At 40.7% G+C, this 24,426-nt stretch overlaps 1 protein-coding gene across 1 annotated transcript in view; it reads right to left on the bottom strand.

Annotated features, from left to right (window-relative positions):
• Positions 1-24,426, bottom strand: part of clasp1a (cytoplasmic linker associated protein 1a) — a 98,139-nt gene that overhangs the window by 7,569 nt on the left and 66,144 nt on the right. Inside the window, exons 22-38 of the mRNA XM_086266743.1 lie at positions 24,229-24,255; positions 22,320-22,484; positions 19,256-19,414; positions 16,743-16,805; positions 15,833-15,936; positions 14,054-14,077; positions 13,250-13,494; positions 12,565-12,628; positions 12,115-12,278; positions 10,741-10,819; positions 10,522-10,665; positions 6,144-6,293; positions 5,890-5,996; positions 4,178-4,306; positions 3,704-3,851; positions 2,528-2,774; positions 1,113-1,169 (exon numbers count right to left, since the gene is read on the bottom strand). Of these exons, the coding sequence (XP_086122869.1) occupies positions 1,113-1,169; positions 2,528-2,774; positions 3,704-3,851; positions 4,178-4,306; positions 5,890-5,996; positions 6,144-6,293; positions 10,522-10,665; positions 10,741-10,819; positions 12,115-12,278; positions 12,565-12,628; positions 13,250-13,494; positions 14,054-14,077; positions 15,833-15,936; positions 16,743-16,805; positions 19,256-19,414; positions 22,320-22,484; positions 24,229-24,255 (2,076 nt within the window). The remainder of the gene's footprint in view (positions 1-1,112; positions 1,170-2,527; positions 2,775-3,703; positions 3,852-4,177; positions 4,307-5,889; positions 5,997-6,143; positions 6,294-10,521; positions 10,666-10,740; positions 10,820-12,114; positions 12,279-12,564; positions 12,629-13,249; positions 13,495-14,053; positions 14,078-15,832; positions 15,937-16,742; positions 16,806-19,255; positions 19,415-22,319; positions 22,485-24,228; positions 24,256-24,426) is intronic.

Below are 24,426 nucleotides of genomic sequence, written 5' to 3'. Positions count from 1 at the left end.
AATGTAAATAACCTAAAAATTATCCTTATTGCTGTTTTAGAGAGGAGCGGTGCTTCAAAGGATAGTTGCAGATTTCTGTCAGAATCTGCAGATTATATAGTACAAATAAAATGTTCACGTTGTCTTCCCAACAGTTTCACTGACATCTACGCTGGATGGCCAGGAAGCGTTCGCGAAGTCTTCTCGGGTGCTTCTCCGGCGCCGATAATTAGCGTCTGTCTTGTGTCAGTGACGTAAAAGACGGATTTAATGTGACATGACCGTTCAAACAGCAGTCGCTTTCTAAAACATTGGATATGTATCGGATTCAGTACCACATACGAAAGTGACCCAGATCGGATTTGAAAATATCGGATTTGTGCTGTTCACACTGTCATAGCATGATCGGATATGGGTCGCACAGGGTCAAAAAAAAAAAATCGGATTTTATGAGCTTTTGCCTGCAGTGTGAACGTAGCTTTATTAACATTATTAACAGTAAGTCCTGTAAGGTGGACTTTTGAAAACAGCTCATCAATCCTGTGCTCCACCTCAGCTGTCAAATGTATTCATTACAAAAAAAAAAAAAAGGCCACCCTGATCTCCAAGATCCCACACAGTTCCTGTCTATTTCTAACTGAAGTCTTTAGATCAGAACGTTTCTGTTCACTGTTTTCCCCTCACTTATCAGATCTGGTCAATTTTAATCCACCATTTTTTTTTTGCCTTTCGTAGACTGTGCTGGCCATTACTGGAATGAACTGGCTGAATTTCCATTCATAAATCAAATTCACGCGTTGTTAGTAGATCACCCACAGAAAACTTCCGTTCCCGTCAGCAGCCTCATGTTATTCAAAATGTGTGTCCTCGGAGGATGCAGATATCTACAGTTTGAGCAGTTAATATTAAAAATATAAAAGGTAACTTTTTCATACGATAGATCTCTACAGTCAAATTAGATGCAGTGAAAACATTAGAAACATTCAAATATTACAGCTGTAAGCAGAACCGCTTGGACTTTGTTAACACAGAGGCGGAGTTAAAAGATGGAGAGACGATGAGGGGAGCTGAGCGAAGAATGCAAACACAGGTGGAGGGTGAGTGGAGTGGAGGTGCAGGGTGGGCATGTTTACCAGGAGCAAAGACCTTGGAGAGTGCCATCTTGTTTTCACCGCTTTCCTGACGTCGGCCTGGAGAGGAGGAGGAGGAGGAGGGATGAAGGTGGAGGTGGGTGGGGGAGGGGAGGGGAGAGTGGCAGAGAAAAGGATGTGATGACACCAACAACAACAACAACAAGTGAAGCACAGAGCGGCTGCGACAGAGGGGCTGGACGCTCACTGGTTTCTTCTGTCTGCTGTAAACACGAACCGGCTGGTTCAGGATGACGTTTGACAACTAACCGAGTGAAATGGAGGAAATTCTGTCATTTGTTGCCTCAACATTGTTGCTCCTTTGTGTTTTCACAACGACATCACGTGCTCACAATGCACGACCTGACGTTTGGCTGAATGACAAGAAAGGCTCACATGCAATATGACAGTAAGAGCTGTTTTTTTCTTTATACTCAGTCTGTGGATGTCGCTATTTAACTCGTTTCATGTTTTTCTACTACCAGAATAAGCATGAGGCTTATTCAATATAGATTTCAGTTTAAATGTCACACTGCAGACAATGTATAATAATCAGAGAATTAAAGTGACAGTTCGCTCCAATATCAAACTGACTTATTGTATAGATGGGGAGTGGGTGACATTATTTTTGCTAAGGTTAAATACGCAAAGGACCACAAACTGAATAATTGAACCGATACATTTCTGGGGAAAAAGTAAAAAGTTAATAATATGAAGACTCTATGAACATTTAAAGCGGTCTACATTTTCCTCTGTAGGTCAGTTCCAGCCTTAAGCTTCTTCTTATTCGTGTTTTGGAACCTGTTTTGCTTGAGGATGTTGAGGGCCGGATTGACTCGGTGTGCAGGGGTGCGGCCCTCGGGCTTTGTTTTGCCCATGTGTGACCTGGAGTGTTTTGGTATGGGTACTCCAGTTTTGGATATATCAGTTGTGGATAAGTCTGCCTTCTCTTCAGTATAAAGAAACTAAATGGTGCTCATCTCATGGAGCTTGGACCACATAAAAAGACTGCCTGAGATGTTTTCTTTGTATCGAACTACATCGCCAACCAGAAGAAAAACGCAGCTGGCTGACATTACTAGATCTTGTCACGATGCCACAAGCAGATACAGTACTGTGCAATAGTCTTCAGTCACCCTTCATTTTTTTAAATGTTGCTTTCAAGCAAGTAATTTTTAAAGTGCTCTTTAGTAACATTATCCAGGCTTTCTGGAGGTCTTTCTGGAAGTGTTTCTTACTACACTGGCTACTTTTTAACTTTTTCAGTCCAGTCCTTGTACCTGACCATTTTCAGAGGCATGTTGGTTGTTTGTTGAGCCACATAACAAATTCTAACAGCTAATGCACGTGTGACTGGGGTACATAGGTACTTTGCTCAGAGCTGTAAACATAAAAACATAAAATCGGCATAAACTCACAGTCTCTGAACTGTTCCACATCATCGTCGAACACAGCCTCCTTCAGGGCGCTCTTGTCGTACGTGCAAATGGTTTCTCCGTAGCCGTATGGGGCAAATTCTCGAGTCCGCGGCCCAGAGAAGGAGCGCGGCGATGGCGTGTTGAGCAGCGAAGTTTTGTTGTCCAAGGCAGTGCGACCGCCTTCCACCACGTCTAAGCCGAGCCGGGCATCAGACCCAGGAGAGGAAGCTACTCCTTCTCTCCCTGCCTGCGAGATGGGAGAGGGATTAGGCAGTGGTATAAAGAAGATCTGGAGCCATTTTAGCTTCAAATAACCATAAAAATACGAAAGCAAACCAAACAATAAGCAAAAAATGACACATGCCTCACAAAAAGAAAGAGAGTATCCGAAGACAAATCAGTGCATTACATACACAGTCTGCCTGCAGTGGCTACAGAGGCTGAGTCAGCACTGATTAGTAATAATAATAATAATAATGGATTGGATTTATATAGCGCTTTTCAAGGCACCCAAAGCGCTTTACAATACCACTATTCATTCACTCTCGCATTCACACACTGGTGGAGGCAAGCTACGGTTGTAGCCACAGCTGCCCTGGGGCAGACTGACAGAAGCGAGGCTGCCATATCGCGCCATCGGCCCCTCTGGCCAACACCAGTAGGCAAGTAGGGTAAAGTGTCTTGCCCAAGGACACAATGACCAGGACAGAGAGCCCAGGGATCGAACCGGCGACCTTCCGGTTACAGATGCGATTCCCAACCCCCTGAGCCACGGTCGCCCCTTAGATGTGATGTTCTCATATAGTCAATAGACGTAACTTGGCAACAAATTATCGAGCATTAGCTGACAACTTAAAGCACCCCCCTCTCATCTAGACATGGTCACAACTGCTCTAAACACCACCCGAAATAGTGGCGACTAAAATGTTTAAAAGGGTTACAGAAACCAGCAGGAGATACTAAAAGCACAGTTATTTCATGGTCAACATACAACCAGAAAGCCAAACCACTTTTGAGGTCTAAGAACCTAAAAACTGTTTGAAAAATGTCTTGAAAAATGAAAAATGTAATGCAGCAGTGTCTTAAAAAAGGATCAGAATTCATTCTAAGCATTTAATGTCAAATGAAATTCCAGATTTTTCAGAACTGGTTCTGGATATGAAGCTTGTGGCTTACTGCATCATCCCTCTTTGCCTCCCGTCTAATAGGCTCGTTCAGATCCTCTTGGCTCCGGTAGGAGAAGCTCTGGATGGCTTCAGTGACGCCACGCAGCGAGCTGTAGATCTCGTCTGAGTTCATGTTCTCCGTGTCGTACTCCATCATGCTGCCAGACACACAGACATAAAAAGAAACGCATGCATGCACTTTTATATAAAATATGCAGCAAAAGCAAAATACAGCCACATGAATCTGCAGACATATGCATGCGACGAAGCTGTGCTCTTGACAGAAAAGCAGACTGATTTAGAGCATGAAAGGTCAGGACTGACATAACCCTTAAAAATTATGGATTTTCAAAAGGATGCTTCCACTTTATTAGACATGATGGTTTAATGCATGCATTCTCAGATGGTTTGGTGAACTGGGTAAAGAAAAGGATGAGAGTGTGGATTCCTTAGGCCACAATCTCCAACATGCCCGCCTCATTACCTGGGTGAATACGCTCTGCGCAGGACCCTTATGGTGGGGGCAGCAGAGGTGGAGTGAGGCGTAGGAGGAGGAGGAGGAGGGGCAGGCGGGTGCTTTGATAGTCCGTCGACACCCCAACCCCATAACCGACTGTTGTCACAGCGCGGCCGGGAGGGAAGGACGGACAGACAGGAGTGAGAGAGCAGGGAAAGGTGGATGGAAACCGACAACACGAGGAGAGAGCACGGGACGAGACAAGAGAGGGGAGGAGAGAGAGGAAACAGCAAGTGCGCAGGAAGAGAAAGAGAAAAGACAAAAAGAAACTAGTCTGAGCTTTAAGATTACGGGAAAGTGTTAATTAAAGAGGAAAGCAGAATCCCGTAAAAAGTGAGCATGTCGAGTTCATCCATGTAAATAGAACTTTTAACTGATTTTAAGTTGGAGAGTCTCAATGTCAAGGTTGTTTCCTTGTTCACCTCACCGAAAGTCCTGTTCTGACCATAAAGGTGCCAAAAACAAACTTCTCTGTTTTATAGTTAATGGCAGGTAATTTTTTTTAAACACAATTCATCCATTTGGATTTTATTAAAGCATAAAGAAAGCACATTTTGTCCCTATTTACATAAAAAGAAACATGTATCAGCTTCCAGGATGGAAAAATCAAGTGCAGTTCCTCTAACGTCAACCAGAGGCACCAAAATACAAAATAGCTGTTACCCACCCTGTTTGTTCTGTAGGAGCATTCTGTAGCATTTTAATGTATTCATTGTATTTCAGTGAATACAATTCTAGGACTTTTATTAAATGCTACACAGCAATAATTAATCTGTATCTGTGTGATGCACCCATATGGCCTGTCGTTGCTAGCTAGCATCTTCTTGCCAGGTCTGACTCCTTGACTCCTGACTTCTTCACCATTTCAGATAAATCTCAGATACACAAATGCAAGTGATCAGAACAGGACTTTGAGGAAGCAATCTGATCATGGCAGCTGGGCTGAAAGTGTTGCAACGCTGCCCAAAAGAAATGTTTTTTTGCCCACATTTCAATTCAGTATGGTTTGTGATATTTATGGGTTAAGCTGGGTAAATTAGTTAATTGTGTGACTGTGATTTTATCTTGAAAGATAACCTTGAAAAAGCATTTTTGTGCTGCTAATGCTCTCCATACAAGGTGCACTGCAGGTTCAGGTGAAGTAACAATAACTTAAATAACTTATCAATGTTTATGGGTTTCTGCTGGCAGATAAAAGGACAATCCAGGCACAGTGTGTGTGAACTGAATGAGCTGCTCAGCATGGAAGAATGAAACTGGATTTTAGGTAATTGGGCTGCATTATGCTGTAAAAACAGCAGATTAATGCAGCAATCACCCTCCTCTGGTTTACTTTTACAACATGATCGTGTATGACAACTTGAAAGGCTCATTTATCAGTCGCTATGCAGCGAAACTTTTAGCAATCAGACAATTGGCAGAAGGAGTTTTGTAAGATTTCTTTTGTCTTTGTAAATAATTGCTTCTTTGTTTTCACATATGTGTGAATGAATTATGGGCTGTAATCTCTAGAACAGCTCACTCAGTCTCGAGCTACTACAGACCCACCTGGCTGCGCGTTACTTTGTCTACAGGTGACACGTGATGACAGCACCAGTATCCCAACAGTTAAAACACAGCCATGCGTCGACACAGTGAGTGTGTTATTAAGGACAGTGTCATCAAAGGCGGCTGCCTACCTTGGAGAGAGTCCTCCATGGGAGCAGTTTGTCGGTGAGGTGAGAGGGCTGGTCCTGCTGGGTGTGTGACGAGCCGGCATTCGGCCAATAGTGTTACTCGGAGAGCCCTGAATATCAACGACATGAAATTACATACAACGTAACATCGGAAACAGAAGTCCACCTCAAGTTCAATCAGTTCAACTCATCTTAGAATACCGCAACCTGGGTGACTGTAAAATCTTTCCCCTCAGTGACATAGAAATCTTACTGACCACATTGCTGCTGGTGTTACTCGTGTTCTTCAGGTGGTTGTGCAGCAGCTTGGTGGCGCCGTCCTGGAAAGTTTTGGGCAGTGCTCCCAGCAGCATGGTGAACTCTGGGGTGTTGAGCTCAAACAAAGCAATCAGCACCACCTGTGCCGCCTGCAGGCAGCGAGCACAACGTGTTAGGAAAGAAAGCAGAACTGCAGAGAACCTTCAGATACCTTCAGGCTTTCATGGTTTCAGAAGCACCTCGCCCAGGTAGCTACCTGCTCATTATAATGCACATTAGCAACCTAGTGTCTTTAAATTAGCCATTTTAAAGCTCTCGTTAACACCCTATTCTTCCTGACGATATTCTCCCAATACTGGACTATTAACTGAAGAGTTTTCAATCTGGTTGCTGCTTTTAGACCAAACGTAAGGAAGCAGCTCTATCTGAATTATGATCTTCAGAGGAGGCTATACCTCCACTCTAAATCATGTTTGACTGAATATGAACGAGCTACCCATTCTAATTCCTGAGGTTCACTCACAGTTAACTCACATTTACTTTGATAAATATGAATCTACAAAAGATTCCCTACTCTAACCACTGGCTCTTCTTCAACCACGGCTCCCAACTATCGCAGTTAAATGATGCTATTCCAAAGTGAAGAGTCACAGGTCAAAAATGAGGGAATTCTACAGAATTTACAGGAAGCAGGGAAAGGGTTATAAATGCTGAACTGTACCAGGAAGCAAGAAACAGGTGAGTTCCTAACACTGACATTCTCCTACACTTCAGTGCATCTTATTCTAAAAAGCAGTTAATGATACTAAAAAGGTCCAGGTTCAGTTCTTACAGTTCAGTTCTCAAGGTTCAGTTCTTATGAGGCCATGAGTAAAGCATATCAAAGTCATAATTTATGTACAAGATCTTCTTTATTTATCCAATAAGCAGTAATTATGAGGGTACTGGCCAAAGACTCATTGTTGTACCCTAAAAACTGCAGAACATGCTCGTGTAGAATAAGGCATCACTGAGTGCTTTATGGCTAACCCTAGAGCCAATAGGCTAATATGCACACTAACGAGGAACTAGTTAATGCTTAACATGTGTATTCCAATATCAAGCACATACAGTGGACATTATGACTTATCAAGTTAGAATAACAGTAATGTTTTACAATATTTTACAGAATTTGATACACAGGTTGTTGCCAATGCACTTCTGAAACCATGGAAGACATTCTTTCACTTTCTGGCTCCAAGACGGGCTTCTTGGTGCAGTAATGAAGGTTTTAGCCTGTAGAAAAACATTTTTTGAAAGGTGAGAATTCAAAGATGCATTCAGTAGAAAACTAAAGGAAGAAGAATCTTTTCAGGAAAATCAGTGCTGCAACATGCAAGTGAGTAAAGATAAAGGAGAAAGTACTGGTGTGCTGCTGCTGCTGCAGGAGAATAGAAGTTGATGTTTAACAGAACAATGTTTGGTCTATTATTGGGAATAAGTTGTCAAATATGTCATGTTTGATTCTTGTGCAGGTTTCTAGTAAGAAGCGATAGAGAAATGACAACCACACACCAGTTTTACTTAGGGATGCACCAATCACAGTTTATATCGGCTATAATTCTGATTTCAATGACCCGATTGCATATTTATGACAAAACGATGATCGATTAAACATCCAACAGGTTGTTTTCAGGAGGAAAAAACTTGCCTTCCAGTATGTGCACAGCCCAGTTTGATTACTGTAAATATCTCTTTAAAGAATTTTCACACTTTATTTGAGCTTAACCAACATAGGGTCTAAAACATAAAATATAACATCCTGATACATCGGATGATTTTTTGTGTGTTAAGAGTTCAGATGAGCTGATTGATGTATTTGCGGCTCCAAACGCATCGAAGCTGCCCATCTCTTCTTTACCTTTATAATTTCCATTTATAAACTCACTATAGATTATACCTAATATTCACCAGGAATAGCATCATACAAAATAAACTACTAGGGATTCTAATTTTATAGAACTACAAAACCCACAGTAAAAATCTTTAAACTGATAAACTGTGAGGACAAAATGTCCGGGGAGACATCTTCTAGTTGCTGATAATTTGTTCATTTAGGATGGGACTACACAAAACTCTAACCTGGGGCAGCAGTGAAGCTATGCCTGCACATTGTGCTTGAAGGTCGGCTAATATAGCATTGAAGGAACCAACTATCCCAACCAGTGTTGTGTGTTTCTTTGCAGTTGTTTAACTTAGTAAAAACACACAAAAAACAAACATTTAAATCACCCTGTTGGCCCTCTCTTCTGTCTTTCACTTTGTTGGGATTAACAGTTCATGAACAGCTTTTATTGCACTTAGTGCAATAAAAGTGATAACAAGGTATCATCAACTCAATTAATGTTATCTTTGCTTTAGCTGCTCTGCTCTGTGTGTGAATATATACAGTGAAACAGAGAGCACGGGAAGACAGGAGACTAACCTGAGCTTAAATGAGATGTAAGCAAAATAATTACATAATTAACTCAAATGTATTTCTTTGTCGACTGTTAATTTAAGCCTGAATTCTTTAACAGAAATGACTCTTTCAGGGTAATACAGTGTATTAATACTGGTGTGGAAAAACAAAAAGAGGCTGTTGGTTAGGATTGGTTTAGTTTTGATGTCTTAAAAACTGGGTTGCTTTTTAATTTTGCAAAATGAGCAAATGCAAATGAGCTCATTTCTACTTGAGGTCTAACTATTAAGCTGATTCATAAAAAAAGATTTTAGGCAGTTCTCTTCATTTGTGCAATGGCTGAACTAAAAGGATGAGTGATTTATGAGCTTTACTGGGGATATTTAGTGTATCACAGTAGCACAAAGCACTTACAAGGTACTGCTGTCAGACACAAAAATCAGATTTGACCATGTGCTTCACTTTACCATAATTCCTCAAATACTTAGGGCTAGATAGAAAATTAAAATGGTTATTAAATGAGAATTATTTTGTATTTTTACAGCTAAAATTACAACGTAAATCCAGCCGGCCTGTATGACACTTGGGTGATAAAGGGGTGACATCCAGCTCTTGGTGCCACTATTCCCGACACACATATCTAAAATCTTCATGTTAGCATGCAGATATGCAGGTGGACGGCAGGTTGTTAGGGTGAGTCAAACAGTGTTAGGCACAAACTATTAAAACAAAAAAAACGAGCATTCCTATTAATGTTGCACTGCAAAATTAAAATCCATCCAAATGCATTCAAAACCACAAGCTTTCCTGGAGAACTACGAATGTTAAACAAAAGTCTTTCCAGGTTGCACAACAAGCTCAGTTTATTTGGTGAGTGATCACTTTGCCAGGCACACACTGACTTTATTTGTTCAGCAGAACAGCTGGAGTGTAAATGGTGAGTGACAGGATGCCGCAGTTGGCTTTTTTCTTTTTCGCAGGTTTGGTGGCTGGTTAGGTACCGGGCAGGCGGGGCATTGCGTGCTTGTTGTGATGTAATTGGCTGCTGAAGAGGGCTCTACCTGCTTACACCTTTCTTCCTGGTTGCCCTCAGTTGACTGCAGTAAGGCTGCAGTGCTGGACCTGCCTGCTAGCTCCTCGCTCACCCAGTTATGAAGGGTCTGGGGCAACAGTGGCAAGGCAGAAGGGGCATTACAGAATGGCACAGGACCCCAACCATCATCACAGAAGCAATATTTGAGAAGATCTGTGCATGTGGATCAGTGTCCCCTGATAATAGATGCACCTATTGTATTCTTGTTGGTCTATTTACAGCATATCTAAAGATTTGGGCTGGGTGAGGATTTCATTTGGAAGAGCGGCAGTGGAAAAACAAACAGTGAGGAACACAGAGGGAGAACATATGACGCGCATCAGACAAGGGAAAGATAATGGGCCATTGACCCAAGGCCATCCACAGGGAGAGTGCCTATTATCAAAGTTTACAACTGCTGCTGGACAAACACAACAGGCCAAGGAACCCAAATGAAATAAAGGAGCAGAGGAATACAATATAACAGTTCTGTAGTCAGCAATTTTCTGTAAATTCCAACCCCACATTTTTGTTTTTGGACACTTCACAGACAGCTTTACATGATTCAAACACATCCTTCAATACGATCCTTCTGTATTTTATACTGTTTCTTGGTTCAAGCCGTTTTAGGTCCACCGTGCCTCTTTAAAGGTGCTTTCGGTACAATAAATAAATAAATAAAACGTTCTAAAAATATCAATAGAATGTAAAGAAAGTGCAGAGATTAAGTAAGACATCTTTGTATTGTGTTGTAGAGATATCAACTGAAGATGAAATGGGGCCACACTGTACTCTTTGATAATACTAGAAGGAAATAATAACTAGAATACTAAGTGTGAGAGCCTTAGGACATATTTTGGCCTACCTTCCGCACATCTGAACTTTTTGGTTCAGTGGTCCAGGTGATGATGCGAGACACCGCGAGCCGAGTCTCGCTGGAGTTGACAAAGTCTGTGGGATCCATCTGCCGTGCCAGGGACTCGATGTACTTTAAAATGGCCACTTTCACCTGAAGAGACAAGAAACCTTTAGTCTTGCTGAAATTATATCTGCCGACCAAAAATCAACTTTACTTCTACTTTACCTTGAGGTTTGGAGTCTGAGTCTGATCCACAATAAACCTCATCAGAATGTTGAACTGCTGGTCAAATGGGAAGGACTCCCTAACACAGAGAACGAGAACAGAATTCAATTCTTTCCTTCATGTGGCTTTTAAGCGGGTCTAAGGAAAAGCTGAAATAGGTTTCGAGTTTCATTTTACGTGAAGCGTCCATGTTACTGCAGTAATGTTAGATCCCAAAACTGGAGACAAGTACAACTCTGTATGAAGTCACACTCACATCTGTTGAAGGGTTTCTTTTCAAAGGTGCAGATAGAAATACCGCAGCTTTATGACAACTACTGCATCTCAAAGAGTAGCAAGTACCTCCAACAAGCATCTGTGGTATTTTTTTATTTTTTAAGATCATGTAAATCACTCTGTTTCAGTTAGGCCTCAGTCAGTGTCAAAAAAGAAACAGCACACAGCTGCAAAATGTAGATGAAGGTCTGCAGAGCTCAGCGTAGCTCCTGCAGACTACCATCACTGCACCACTCAAGGACCGTTAGCCCAGAATGAGATAAATGGAAATTTTAGTATCACTCTGTAGAAGAAGTCCAGGTGACGGGGTGTAATGCTTGTTCTAAATATCAATATATTTGCAAATGATTGGACAGCAGTGTTTATATCAGTATAATTTGATGTGGCCTTTGCTTTAAATTTCCTCTCAAAATTGCCGTGCAGCAACGGGGGTCAAACTGCAAACAATAAATCAAAGTTTTAAATGTCCACATTTATATTAAAGCCACAGCTGTGCATGTAAAACCCAAAAGGTTTGTTCATTTGTGAAAAGAATACGCTAACAGAGAATGAAAGCAAGAACTTTTACCCTGCAAGCACGGCTTGCTCGACTACTTTTTTGTGACTTTTGCATTTCAAGATGTTAACTCAGACCTGAATTGATCCTTTAAAACACCAAAGTGAGTTTTTGTGGAAATAGCCTGGTGGAGAGAGGCTTCACTTCCTGTCTGATTGCAGGTAAAGCAGTGACAATGTTCCATTTGTGTCCACAGCAGCACATGGCTTTAGATTATGTGTGTACTTGGTGGGTGTGGTCTACTACCACCTGCTGCAGGTAACACACTGACTGTGGATCAGAAATATGAGAAAACAGTTTACCCAGTAAAATAGTTTTCATTTTAAACACAGACTTTCTTCAAAACTGCAGCAGCTTCCGACTGAGAAACTAACGGTCTGTTTTTATGGATCCGTCTATCTCGTTGCTTTTATTGAAAAATAATGATCTGTATATAATGCGATTCCATCTGACTGAATTATATAACATTTGATCCTGCATGCCTACTCCTTATCGACCAGCAATGCAATAGGAAGCAGCCATGACTGGTGTGACTTTCAGACCTTGTGACATCCAGGGCTTTCTGGACTTTGGCCTGGACTGAGCCAAGCAGGTCTGCGCCCATCTTCTTCAGCAGCTGGGTGAGCAGGACAAAGAGCCAGTCCTGCAGGTCCTCCCTGTGTACTGTGACGAAGTCCACGAGAGTTTCAAGGAACATGCTGAAGACCTGCAAATATGCACACAGATCATACATTTAAAATGCAAAACATTTGTTAAGGAGGAAAAAAAAAACTTGCAGTTTTTTTAAAATCTCATATTTATTTGCAGAATATGAATTCAAAAACAAACTTACTCTCTGTTGTTAAGTCCACAGCAAGGCAGAACATGCAACAAGGGACGCCTCATTAGTACCAAAAAGTCACAGCATACACATGTAATGTACCATGCATTCATATTGATGTCAGTGTTCATCCAAATGGATTGATTTAGTTGGTAAAGTTCTGATTCATTACCTTGCTGTGAGGATCTGCAAACATCCGTGTGAAGATCTCACAAAGTCTCTTCAGCTCCACGCGACTGCAGCCAACCAACAGAACCAGACAACCAATCAGCCATCACCAATCAATCATCAATGACTCAGCTTTAAGCAAAAGGCCAAATATAAAATCCATCAGGTCATTGCCAGCGCATTTGGGGAAAGCAAATGATCATTGTGTACCTGTTTATCCTTGAGTTTAAATGCACCTGTGGTGATCTACCATGTGCTTCCATGGGTTCAGCTAACTACCTGTTTTCAGATTTCCTTACAGTCTATCTCACTCTGGCTAGCAGGTTGTACACAGTTATTGTTCTGGTTCGCCACCAATCGGATGGTTGATTTGTTTAGTAAGGGTTATAGAACAGACAGACATACAGACTGTTCCAACTGAGGAAGAAATTCACCTGTAACTTGAAGAAAAGCGCAGGGAAACCACAGATTTTTTTAATGACTCCTTTTTGTTGTGCATGTATCCAAACACATTGGGATTTGCATTACTCAAGATAACCAACAAATCCGAAATCACCGCTAAAAGTGATTTGTGTGCACCTTTGAACCACTCTGAAGAAAGACAATAATAACAATAACTAGTCCCCAAATACTAAAGCACATATTTCTTGCATATGTATTTTTATACCCCACAGACAGCACGCCCCCACCTCAGTATTCTTTGGCTCTTGAGGAGGTTCTGCAGGCCCAGCAGGCCCTCCTTCCTCTCAGACCAGTTGGAACTGGCACAGTGGTTCAGGACCTCAGCCACATCCTCCGTCTGGCGCAAGTAATGTGGGATTCCTCCATTTCGTGACCCGTACGAGCGCTCCGAGCATGCGCTAGATGCGTCACTGTTGGCATCGTCGTCAGAGTACATCCCCGGGGATTCGTACCTCCGTCTCAATGTCTTCCTCTGAGAAGGGAAGACGGACACTGAGGATTTGATACCGAAATACTGACCGGCTGTGAGGTAACAATCTTGATAAAAGCTTGCCTGTTGCATCTGGTAGCCATGCGGTTTTCTCAACACTTTAAGAAAATTAAAAGTCCAAATTTGTACGTAGATGATATGAAATTCTTCTAATACATTTTAAAGCATTTTCTTTCATTCTTCCTATAAAAAGCCAGTCAAGCAGTGCCACAAGTAAGCAAAGGCCTTGCAGTGGGGGACACGTCAAACAGAAGAGCATATTTAATCTTATCTCAAAAAATGAGCAATGTGCCAAAACAATGACGTTCAACACATTTATACCACAAAGACATGTCTCTGCTCTGGTACCACAGATGCTCACATCAGGGATGCGATGGACAAACATTCAAAGTGAAACAAAAAAATAAAGAAAAATAAAGAAATAAGAAGGCTTTGGGGTGGAGGAGCGATTATGATGAGGCAAGCTGCATTATTGTTTTCTTTACTTGGTTAGTGTATGATGGCATGGATACATGGACAGAAATGCAAAATGACCAACTACCTTATTCCTGGAGTCTCCTAAAAGCTGAAATGGTAACAAACAACCAAGAGGAAAAGAGGAGAAAGGGAACGTTTAAAGGAGGATCAAAGAAAGAGTGCAGTCCATTTTTCTGCGTGCAACACACATGTGACGAGACGTGTTAGAAATATATCTGATCTTAGTAAACGTAAAACTTTTTCATGGAGCTCCGTATTCCTGAAAAAAGGTCAGAATGATTGTTAAGTTTGGTGACATCTACTGTTTTAGCAGTAAAGGAAGTCTTCACAGTGGCCTGAGCATCCATCCTTAACACTTACTAATTAAGATTGCACAAGTGACACGTAAGGCTTCATGGAGTACAAGTACCTGGATAATTATACAGCACCAAATCACAACAAGAGTCGCCTCAATGAGCTTTATATTGTAAGGTAGACCCTACAATAATACATACAGAGAAAAACCCAACAATCATATGACCCCATATGAGCAAGCACTTTGGCAACAGTGGGAAGAAAAAACTCCCAGGCTCAAGGAAGGACGGCCATTTGCCACAACCGGTTGGGGTGAGAGAAGGGTTTAATTTAATGTTTAACAAAGAACCATCAAAGATTTAATTTCACTTCAAATGTCTGTTGGAGGGGATGCAAACAGGTGCTTATATGAACATGTGTGCTAACTAACCAATCAACATGCAGCACTACCAGCTACATCAAAAATGGAGTCAATACAATACTGTACTTTTTAAAAACTAAAATACGGCCCTCCTTCCAAATTCACTCTTACTCATTGTGGACCATCTCATGAGAGCCCTCTTGGTAAATACAATTTATAGCCAATTAAATTTTATTTTATTTTATTTATTTAGTGCCAATTCACAACAACAATCATCTCAAGGTGTGTTATACTGTAAGGTAAACCGCGAACAATGTTGGAGAAAACAAAAATCCCCCAAAACAGACAATCTTCTGTAAGCAGCACTTGCTGATGGTGGGGAAGACGAACTCCCTTTTAACAGGAAGAAACCTCTAATACAAACAGGACAAGGGGAGCGGCCATCTGCCTGACTGATTGGGCATAAGGACAAAAGGGGAAAACATAGAGAGACCAGCAGTTTATGCTAGCTAGCTACCCCACAACAGTAGATTTATTTATTTATTCTTTTTTTCATCTGGTAATATTGAGACGACTCCTGCCACTGACTGGTGTTTATGTATGTCAAACCTTCATCCTCGCAGTAGAAAAATTAAACCTTACACGCGGTCAGAGGTTTGATAAGTGCCCACAAAATGGGAATGCTAAAGCAGTAATAAACAATTTTCCAATCTATCTCTTTGATTGGAAAAAAATTGTGCACTAATTTAAGACTTAATACATGAAAATATGCAGTGTGGATTTGAATAAGGACATGCAACCATTAATGCAGGTAGATGACCAACTGCCCGGACCTCACTTGCTCATTTTAACATTTTATCTTATCAGACAGACTTTAAATCTAATAGTTTCTACATCCATTTTCTAACACTGGGGAACAATTAATTCTCTAGTTGTGTAGGTGACAAGGTCACAAGAATGGGACAGACATAAACACAAGCCAAAAAGATAAGATATCTCATACTTGATGATAAAAGTTTACACAATATATCTCCACACTGATAAACTTCTTAAAAGTGTTGCCAGTAGAGACAAGTCTTTTTGTTTGCTATGCAACATTCAGTCGTGTTAATTTAATATAAAATTTTTTTTAATGTTAATCACAAATTTTAAATTATGCGTCTTTTCTCTCAAAAACCATCAACTTACCAGAGCATCAGCGACTGCTGCCTCCACCTCTGTGCCGGTGTTTAGGACCCTCATGGCATTAACGGACGCAGAAATTCTTGCTTGATGCACCAAACCGTACCGGTCTGCAAACAGAAACGGGAACAGAGGACAGTAAAGTGAAGGTGAATAAAAGCACAAATGCACAGTTACTTACCTGCTTCTCTTACTTACTGGTCTCTTCAATCAAAAAGAAAAATGCTGTGAATTAACAGCTGAAAATATATTTAAGGCTCCAACCACCAAAAGCAAAAAGAAAAGCAACATCTTATAGAAGAAAAACCCAAACAGCAGGTGACCAGGCCCTCGGCCACTAAGCACAGACATGCATCACAGCGGCTGTATACTTATCCCTTGGAAGAAGAAGGATTTAAGAAACCAGCAATTCACCAAATAGGAAAAAACAAACGTGTATGTTAAAACAACAACAACAACAACAACAAAAACCATGGAAAAACAAACAAAAAATATATTTAAAAGAAAGATATTTAATGCCACGAAACAAATTTCACATTAGCACAAAAAAATGTAACCGCAGCTATAAACACACTAGAGGCCACTGAATTAAACAAAATAAATAAATAAATCACAGCTAACCAGAAAAAATATAAGAAAAATAAGGCACCGGGAATGCAAAAGAGTGAACACTGTATCAAGAACATAAAATAAAATAAATAAAATAAAATTTTCCCTTTACATGCTTAATTACAAAAGTACTGAATAAAATACTGAGCAGGGAACATAAAACCAACTATAAATGTTGCCTGTAGTCACGTCACTGTACACATCCACAGAAGCATGCTGGCCGGCATGATTTGTGTGTAATATTTTAAAAAATGGGAGGAAACTGAAAGCGGCTTGGCTAGTTGGGGAATCTGATCATGCAGGTCACCTGACTGGCCGTGGGGGTCGGCTGTGGAGAGAGCGCTGGTTGAACGGGAGTGACGTCGGGAGGCTGCGAGGGAAACGAAAGGTGGGCAACATCCGGACCAAAGGGTTAGTGGTGCAAACACACAGACAGAAGCCATTTTTACTCTGCTGGGCTGAGCTTCATGCAACACTGGTTTCAGCACCTCCTCCTGGGCTCAATGGGCTCCCAGGCAGTCCTGAAAACGACAGTTCCTCTCAAGTCCACTTGAAGCCAAAAGTGAATTAATTGCTATCATATTAAAATGTCCAACTTTAAAAAAAGAAAAAACAAAACAAAACAATGTTACAATTATTACATGGAGACCAAACCAGTTCTTTGTTTATCTGTAAACATGTTGATTTCTGCTGTAAAGTTGGACATTTTAATGTTGGTGTCTAAGTCTATATGGGAGTCTATGTGGACACGTGCGCTGCTGGAGCCTCTAGTGGACATTAGATGAACTGCTTTTTGTTTGATTGACTGATTTTTCACCCTGAGGCTGCATCTTGGCAGAGCTTAATGGATTGGGAGCAGTGTCAAAAATATTTGGCTAGTAAACAACGCTACTCTTGTTCTTACAATAGTGATTTTGTCCTTTCTGAGTTTAATGTGATAAAAATGTCCAAAATGAACGACACATTTTATTCAGTAATACCTGAAACTAGTGACTGAGACTGAAACTCATCAGGGAAGTGTTTATTTTCTCATAGACAACAATATGCAATCAGACTTGCAGGTTTAAGCCACTCTGGCAACATAATGTTACCCTTTCTAGCCAAACTGAAGAAAACCTGCTTTAGCTCCATTTCTTGCTCTTAACCTGTGCAAACACAGATCGTTCAGATCAGTTCAGCAGAGTAAAAACAGGTCACGTGTACAGGATAACAGGTGGTGTTGCCCGTCATAATAACAAAGAATTTTTTAACATTAAACGTCGGTGAAAACATGTAGCCTTTTTCCCAGCACACATTTTGATTTTTCAAAGTAAGAAAAACACTTATGTTTCTAATACTTGAAAAAAATGGAATCAACCGATATTCATTCACTTATTTTTTTCTACCGTGATAAATCAAAATATTAGCTGTGAAAAGGCACCAAAATGAATAACTGAACTGTGTCTGCTGGCAGAGCAACATAAAGCAAAAAATTCTTTAACAGAGAACAGAAAAAGATGCTGTTACTCTCACAGTTTAGAGTTTTTGGGTTTGGGTCCAAAGAAACTACCTGCTCCACAAAACACTGGACCCCTCCTCCTGCAGGTGGTGGACCCACAGGAGAGCCAATCCATGCATCTCCCTTTGTGTTTATCAAGAAAACACTCTGAATCTGAGGTGAGTGGTTTGCCCACTTATGCAAGTGTTCAAACATCTCCAGGTCTTTTTCACATGTTAGGGAAGACAGATTGACAGCTGGATTGATGAAACATCTGAGAGGATGTGGATGCTGTGTCCGGCTGTTGTGTTGAAGAGACAGCTGAGCATGAAGGTGAAGCTGGTCAAGCTATGTTCATACCCTAATCTGTGACCGTGAATTAGGGGTAATAACTCAGTGAATAAGATCATGCATACAAGTGTTGAGAATGAGCTTCATATGGTGGCTGAGCCCTCTGTGCACCATTTTACCACCATCTGGTGAATGCCTCTTTACAACAAACTTGACGTCACGCCTCTTGATTTCTGTAATCCTACGCATTGTGCCACTGCAGCTGGGTTGAAGACACGAGTCTACGAACATGTTAGTGTTCATGACTGTTTTAATGATGTATCACTACAGAAGTTCAGAGATTAAGTTTGAAAAAATGAAGTTTGTGGAAAAAACTGATTGTTCGGGAGAATAATGCAGCAGCGACCTGTGCCGTAACAGCAAGGATACATGTGGCTGTGTGGTTACGTCACTGGTTGTGTGCAATGTGACCAATGTAGTGGGTGTACTGGTGGCCTTAAGAATAGGATGACAAGGTCAGTCATTCTGGAGAAGATCAGAGTAGATCTGCTGCTCCTGCAAAGAAGACCCAGGATGTGCTAGAGAGATATGTCTTTAGTTTGGATTAGGAAAATCTTGCTGTCCTTATCCAGGAAGAACTGGAGGAGGGTCTAGACAACGATTGGTTACTGCTTCTCCGAGAAATAATTTTTACTACTTTGTTTATGCTTAGATTTCAAAAATTCTGCAGAGAGATTAAAAAGCCCTTCATCTGCACATGATTTCACTTACAACTATTTCAATTACAGGAATCCCTCTTAAAAAAAGCCCAGCACAGAAACACTGAGGTAAATCTCTTATATAGGAAAACAATTAAATTAAGAAGAGGAAAAACAGAGCAGACACAGTTCATGCACAGAGGAAGGCATGCAGAGATTTCAGATGCTACAGAGAACACAGAGACCAGACAGAAGACTGGAGCAGGAAGCTCGTTTAAGCATCAGGTACATTTTGTTCAGTTGGTAAGCTCACTAGGAGAGAGTCCAGACAGCCGTGAGCTCGGAGATACTCACCCAGAGGAGTGAAGCCCCGAGCGGGGCTGGTGTCACGGCTGCTCTCACGACTGGTGTCGCGACTGCAACCTTGACTCATGCTGGGACGGGGAATGCGGCTCCGGGCTAGCGTGCGGTAGGGGAGAGCAGCAGGAAGAAGAGGTTTACCACACAGGCTGGCTGTTAGGACAACAAGTTAGGTGGGAGTGTCAGTGTGCATCCATAGGAGAAAAGGTGGGAATGAGACAGAGAGAGAGGAATACTGGAAGCATGAAGCCTCGGATGAGGGTCCTGGAGCATGTAATAGCCAACAATATAAACTGTTTTAAGTGGTTGAACAATAAGTGAGTAACTCTGGTTTTCCATGAAGAGATTACAACAATGTGTATGGTCATTGGAGACAGGAGATTTCTGCGCAGCCCATGTTTATGAGTTTTGGCAGAACAGTGTAAAGGATAGCACAGAAAATCAACTGATTCATAAACCAATCAATAGAGTCAAACTCCTGACCTCTGTCATTGAGTCGGCTAATACAGAGAGACTACGAGAGATTAAAAAAAAAAAAGCAGATACAGAAGGAAAATGGTGAGAGTAAAGAAAATGACAAACAGCAGTAGGGGTGAGTGAGAGTCAGTGATACAGCACATGGCCAGGAAAGATTAGATCCAAACACGAGCTCAGGCTTCAAACTGTTAACTTGTGAGAAACAGATCAAAACAGCAGGATTTGTAAAGAAGAAAAAATACAAATGAGCAAGTGAAGAAAATAAAGACCTCTTTCCCATCTCAAATCAAATCTATAAACAAACACAAAGAAACACTTGACAAGAAACCAAATTTATCAGAAAAACCAAACAGTTTTTGACTTATAGTCTTTCATCAGGTAACAAGCAACCGATCGAGGGTTGAAGAGCTTCATGAAAAAAAGACCAATAAGAGTTTGGACCTGTAAGTCTGAAAAGTCATGACTGTGCCTGGCCCTACAGCAGGGCAGCCAGAGAGGAGAGGTGTGGTGCACAGGAATTCTTAAGGTACTGGACCACGAAATCAATAAAAATAAAACAGCAAGATCATTAAAGATCATCTTCTTGGGAACGTCCACAATACTAACAGCATCTCTGCTATCTTTAGATTTCTGTTCTGAACACTTGCACTGCTCAGTCAAGAACTGACGTTTTAAAGTGACCTAAACTTCACAGAGAACATGTTTCTGGTGATGAGCGCTGTGTCTGCGGGTAGGACTGATCAGATTTTAGATTTTTATTCTGGATTTTCATCCACAGTCTCCAGACCAAAAGACAGCAGGTGAAATGTGAGACCAGGAGCATGCTTGCATCCCCAAATATTCTTTGGGTTGAATTTGTCTCTCAAGGTCAGACTGTAAACTTTAACTAACGTCTGAGAAGGAATATTCAGAGGAAACCATCGGACCTGGATTAAAAACAGAACTTGTACAGAGTTATCTAAAAAAAACACCCCCCCAAAAAAAGTGCAGAAGTCCAGAAGTGCACGTGGCTGCCAACATAACTGAGAAACAGATTTCTTTGGGTTTGTTTTGTAGTGGTGCTCTCAGTTTTGGTTTCCATCTTTCTTTTACAGAGGAGGTCGTTTGTTAACACCACCAAGTAATCTGCACACAGGCTGCAGCATCTTTTGTAATTTTTCTCAAAAGTTTAACAAATACAAGTTCAAACCAAACAATTTCAATAAAAAACAAAAAAAAAATTTTTTGGCCCTGTTGTGAGATATCGTAGGTCAGAATATACCTGTGAGGAGTGATTATTTAAGGGCGGGAATCATATCGCAATTTACTGTATTACTGATTTATGATCTGCGTAATAAACTCGCTCATGGAAATGTACAGCACACAAAACAAACAGGACTTAATGTTTTTATCAGAAAGATAGGAAAGTCCAGTTTCAGCTATCTGTACATGTGTTCCTGTGACACATGGTGATCAGCACACCTGAGGGGTCAATGCCGTGCAGCCAGTCAAAGGAACACTGTGTGAGATCTGGGCCAGCTTCTTGTTTTTCTTCTGCACAGTTATGTCATATTAATAGTGACACTAAATAAGCAATTCATTCCCTGCACAATTACAATTCCTATTTATGCATCAAATATCAGAAAACTGCAGAAACAAGTCAGGACTAAAGTGTGTTTAATGGAATAAATACAGACTGCTGCTGGCTTCAGGAGCCATTTCAAAAATCATCACTTGTAAGAATTCAATTAATAAGAATCTTTATATTCAGGGTTTTATAAACAAGCCGCGCATCATTAACACGTTTTTCAGGCATTAGTTCCAGTTTCAACGTGCCTGTGACTGAACATCTACCCTTAAATCTCTCCTTAAGACTTTTTTTAAACATATTTTTCATATGTTTTTATTTCTCCTCTACCACTTTCTTCCTCACTTATATTTTTTATTTATTTTATTCATACTTACAGGTCATATTATTCTGATTGTTCTATGTTTTGATGGAAGCTTTATGCCTCATTTTAAATAGCTGTTTATCCTTATTGTATCGTTATTACTGATGGTGAGCTCTTTTATTGAATTCTATATAGAACTCTGCCTCGGCATTTTAAAAATGCTAACTAAATGAATAGTATAACAGTAATTAATTATTATTATTTACTGAAACGTGGATTCCCTCAGTTTGCAATGCCTGGTGGAGACGTGCATCAGTATGTCTCAGTGCACAGACTCCCCGTTGTTTATGTCCACTGTCACTTTTTCATACAGCATTCTCTCTAATGTGTAGATTCTCTTATTTGTTTATTCTACTTTTATCATAACTGGGGTCTAATTTACATTTTTACTGTTATTTATGCAGGTTTGTTAATTTTTGCTGTGCTTTTTATTGCATTGCTATCACATTTGACTTTTAATTGTTCTAAATGCCATCATAATTGATGTTTTATATTCCATATTTTTGTACACTTTTACTGTTTGCCTTAACTAGAAGGCACTTTCTGTGAACTTTTCCTGTTTCTGAAGGTGCTTTAAGTTTAATTCTATGTTATTGTCGTATACAGATAGTAAATGCAGTGAGTGTGCCGCTCCAGAGTCAGGTCCTTACCAAGGCCTAATCGGCTGGGGCTGGTTTCCCGGCTGCAGCCCTGGCTGCGAGGGATCCTGCTGCGCTTGTCTGCCGGAGTGGTGGAGGCTGATGCCGTGGCTCGAGGGATCCGTCCGTAGCTGCTGTGACTGAGTAGCTTACCCGGAGAGCTGGAGCGACTACCGGCTGTTAGGACAAAAAAATAAAAAATTAAAAAGGACAAACAGGAAAAAAGTGGCTGAGATAGTCCTGTAAGGACACTGCAGCCCATAAATCTGACAGATTATGATGTGTTCTTCTATTTTAGGCACAAACCCATCCCATCTTTAAAGGTGAATCACAGTGACAACACAGAGCTTCAAAGACAGGTAAATTACAGTCGTAAACCATCAAGTGACCGAGCTGTGGTAGCCACTAAAACGGCCAAGTGGGACCATCAGATTTTAGACTTTCTTTCTTTGCTTTTATTTTATTCTTGTAATGGATCTGTCTGTCTGTCCCACCCATTCACTGTTTTGTTTGTTACATGACAGGCCATCTAAAACAGGGACGCTAAACTCCACGGTTATGTGGCCCACCAGTTTTACATGGTGGCATCAACATTGAAAATCTGTGGGCCAGACCAGTGAAACTCTCCTCTCTGAGATATCTTAATATATGCTTTTTGTGACATTTTTGTTTGGTGGTGCGATGTGACTTTTCTAATGTAAAATATATGCTGTGGCTCCAAAACGTGGGGAAACACTGCTGTAGATAATGCTTAGTAAATGTGCACAATTACAGAAATATCAGGCTGTTAGTTTGTTACTACCACATGTCTGGGGTTTTTTTGTTTTTTAGATGTGAAAGATTTCACAGATTTTCTAGAGAAACACTAAAAATATCTGAAAATGAAAAGCCTAACTATAAAATAATTACCAACAAATTAATGAATTTAAAAAAATTCACACAGCTTTCCTCACAGAAACCATGTAGGAAGGAAACATGTGGCACACAGAAACATGTAACTTGGTCACTTGAAGGTTAAACAATCAAAAACAAAATCTACAGCTTGGACATGTGGGGTGAAGGAAGGAGGACACTTGTTCAAAGTAAATGGGAACAGACAATGCCTTCCACAGTGGAAAAATAACCCCAACAAAACCTCACAAAATTACTAATAGCTGGAAAGTGTGAGAAACATGCAGATACTGTAGGGTGACACAACGAGACTACGTGCAAAGCTTTAGAGTGGACTTCATTTATAGAACTGCGTTGAATCACTGCTGTCGTTGGCGATGTCACCGTTTGCATTCGTATTTGAAATGTCATAGTTTGAATAAACTGCAGCAGTTTAATGTCTGCGACATAGAGGAGATGACACAAGTATGATCGTTTTCTGATCATTCACTGGAGAAAAGTGCATTGTGGGTAATGCTTATTTACCAAAATTTACCAATTTAACCTATCAAATTTACTGTCTTGCAGCTGTTTCTTAGATTTATAATGTATCACTTATTAATGCAATTTGCACTACTCTCTTGCACCAGATGAGTCTTACTTTTCTTCACCTAACTTCAATTTAAATTTGTTTTTGTTTTTTATATATACCATTTTTGCATTGTCTCTTAAAGTATAAGGCCTTTAATATGCAATTAACTATGTTGTTTATTAATGTTGTATAGACTGTACTATTTTATTCGTTATCTGGCTAATGCTGTAACACAATCATTTTCCTTGTGGGATCAATAAAGTCTATCTATCCAACCAACCATCCATCCAGTCGCTAAAATTAAATTGGTGCAGTTTTAGACTATGATGGGCAAAGACGGTGGTTGACTGATGTTACTGACTAAACAGTGAGGATACAATGAAGATTTAACGCAATGCTATAAGTCAGGTATGAAAGGTGAGGCATCTGTCTTGTGATTGGTTGAAGCTGAGGCCTTACCACTGATGGGATTGGCTGATCTTGATCCTGGGTGATGGAAGCGATAGGCAGGACAGGGTGGAGATCGAGATCAGTCAGAATGAGACAGAAGGGGTTATGTTCATTGATTTGTTCCCAGCATGCACTCTGGGTGGCTGTGGACATGTTAGCTGTGAGCTCACAGATCTAAGCAACGTACAAAGATAACACAACACACAC

The sequence above is a fragment of the Aulonocara sp. 'chitande type north' Nkhata Bay genome, linkage group LG16 (assembly GCF_057382095.1).
Source record: "Aulonocara sp. 'chitande type north' Nkhata Bay isolate Kocher_YH1m ecotype deep benthic linkage group LG16, A_spYH_male_GT1.1, whole genome shotgun sequence".
NCBI lineage: Eukaryota > Metazoa > Chordata > Actinopteri > Cichliformes > Cichlidae > Aulonocara > Aulonocara sp. 'chitande type north' Nkhata Bay.
The sequence above is the reverse complement of the archived record's forward strand: the minus strand, read 5'-3'. Positions and strand labels throughout refer to the sequence as shown.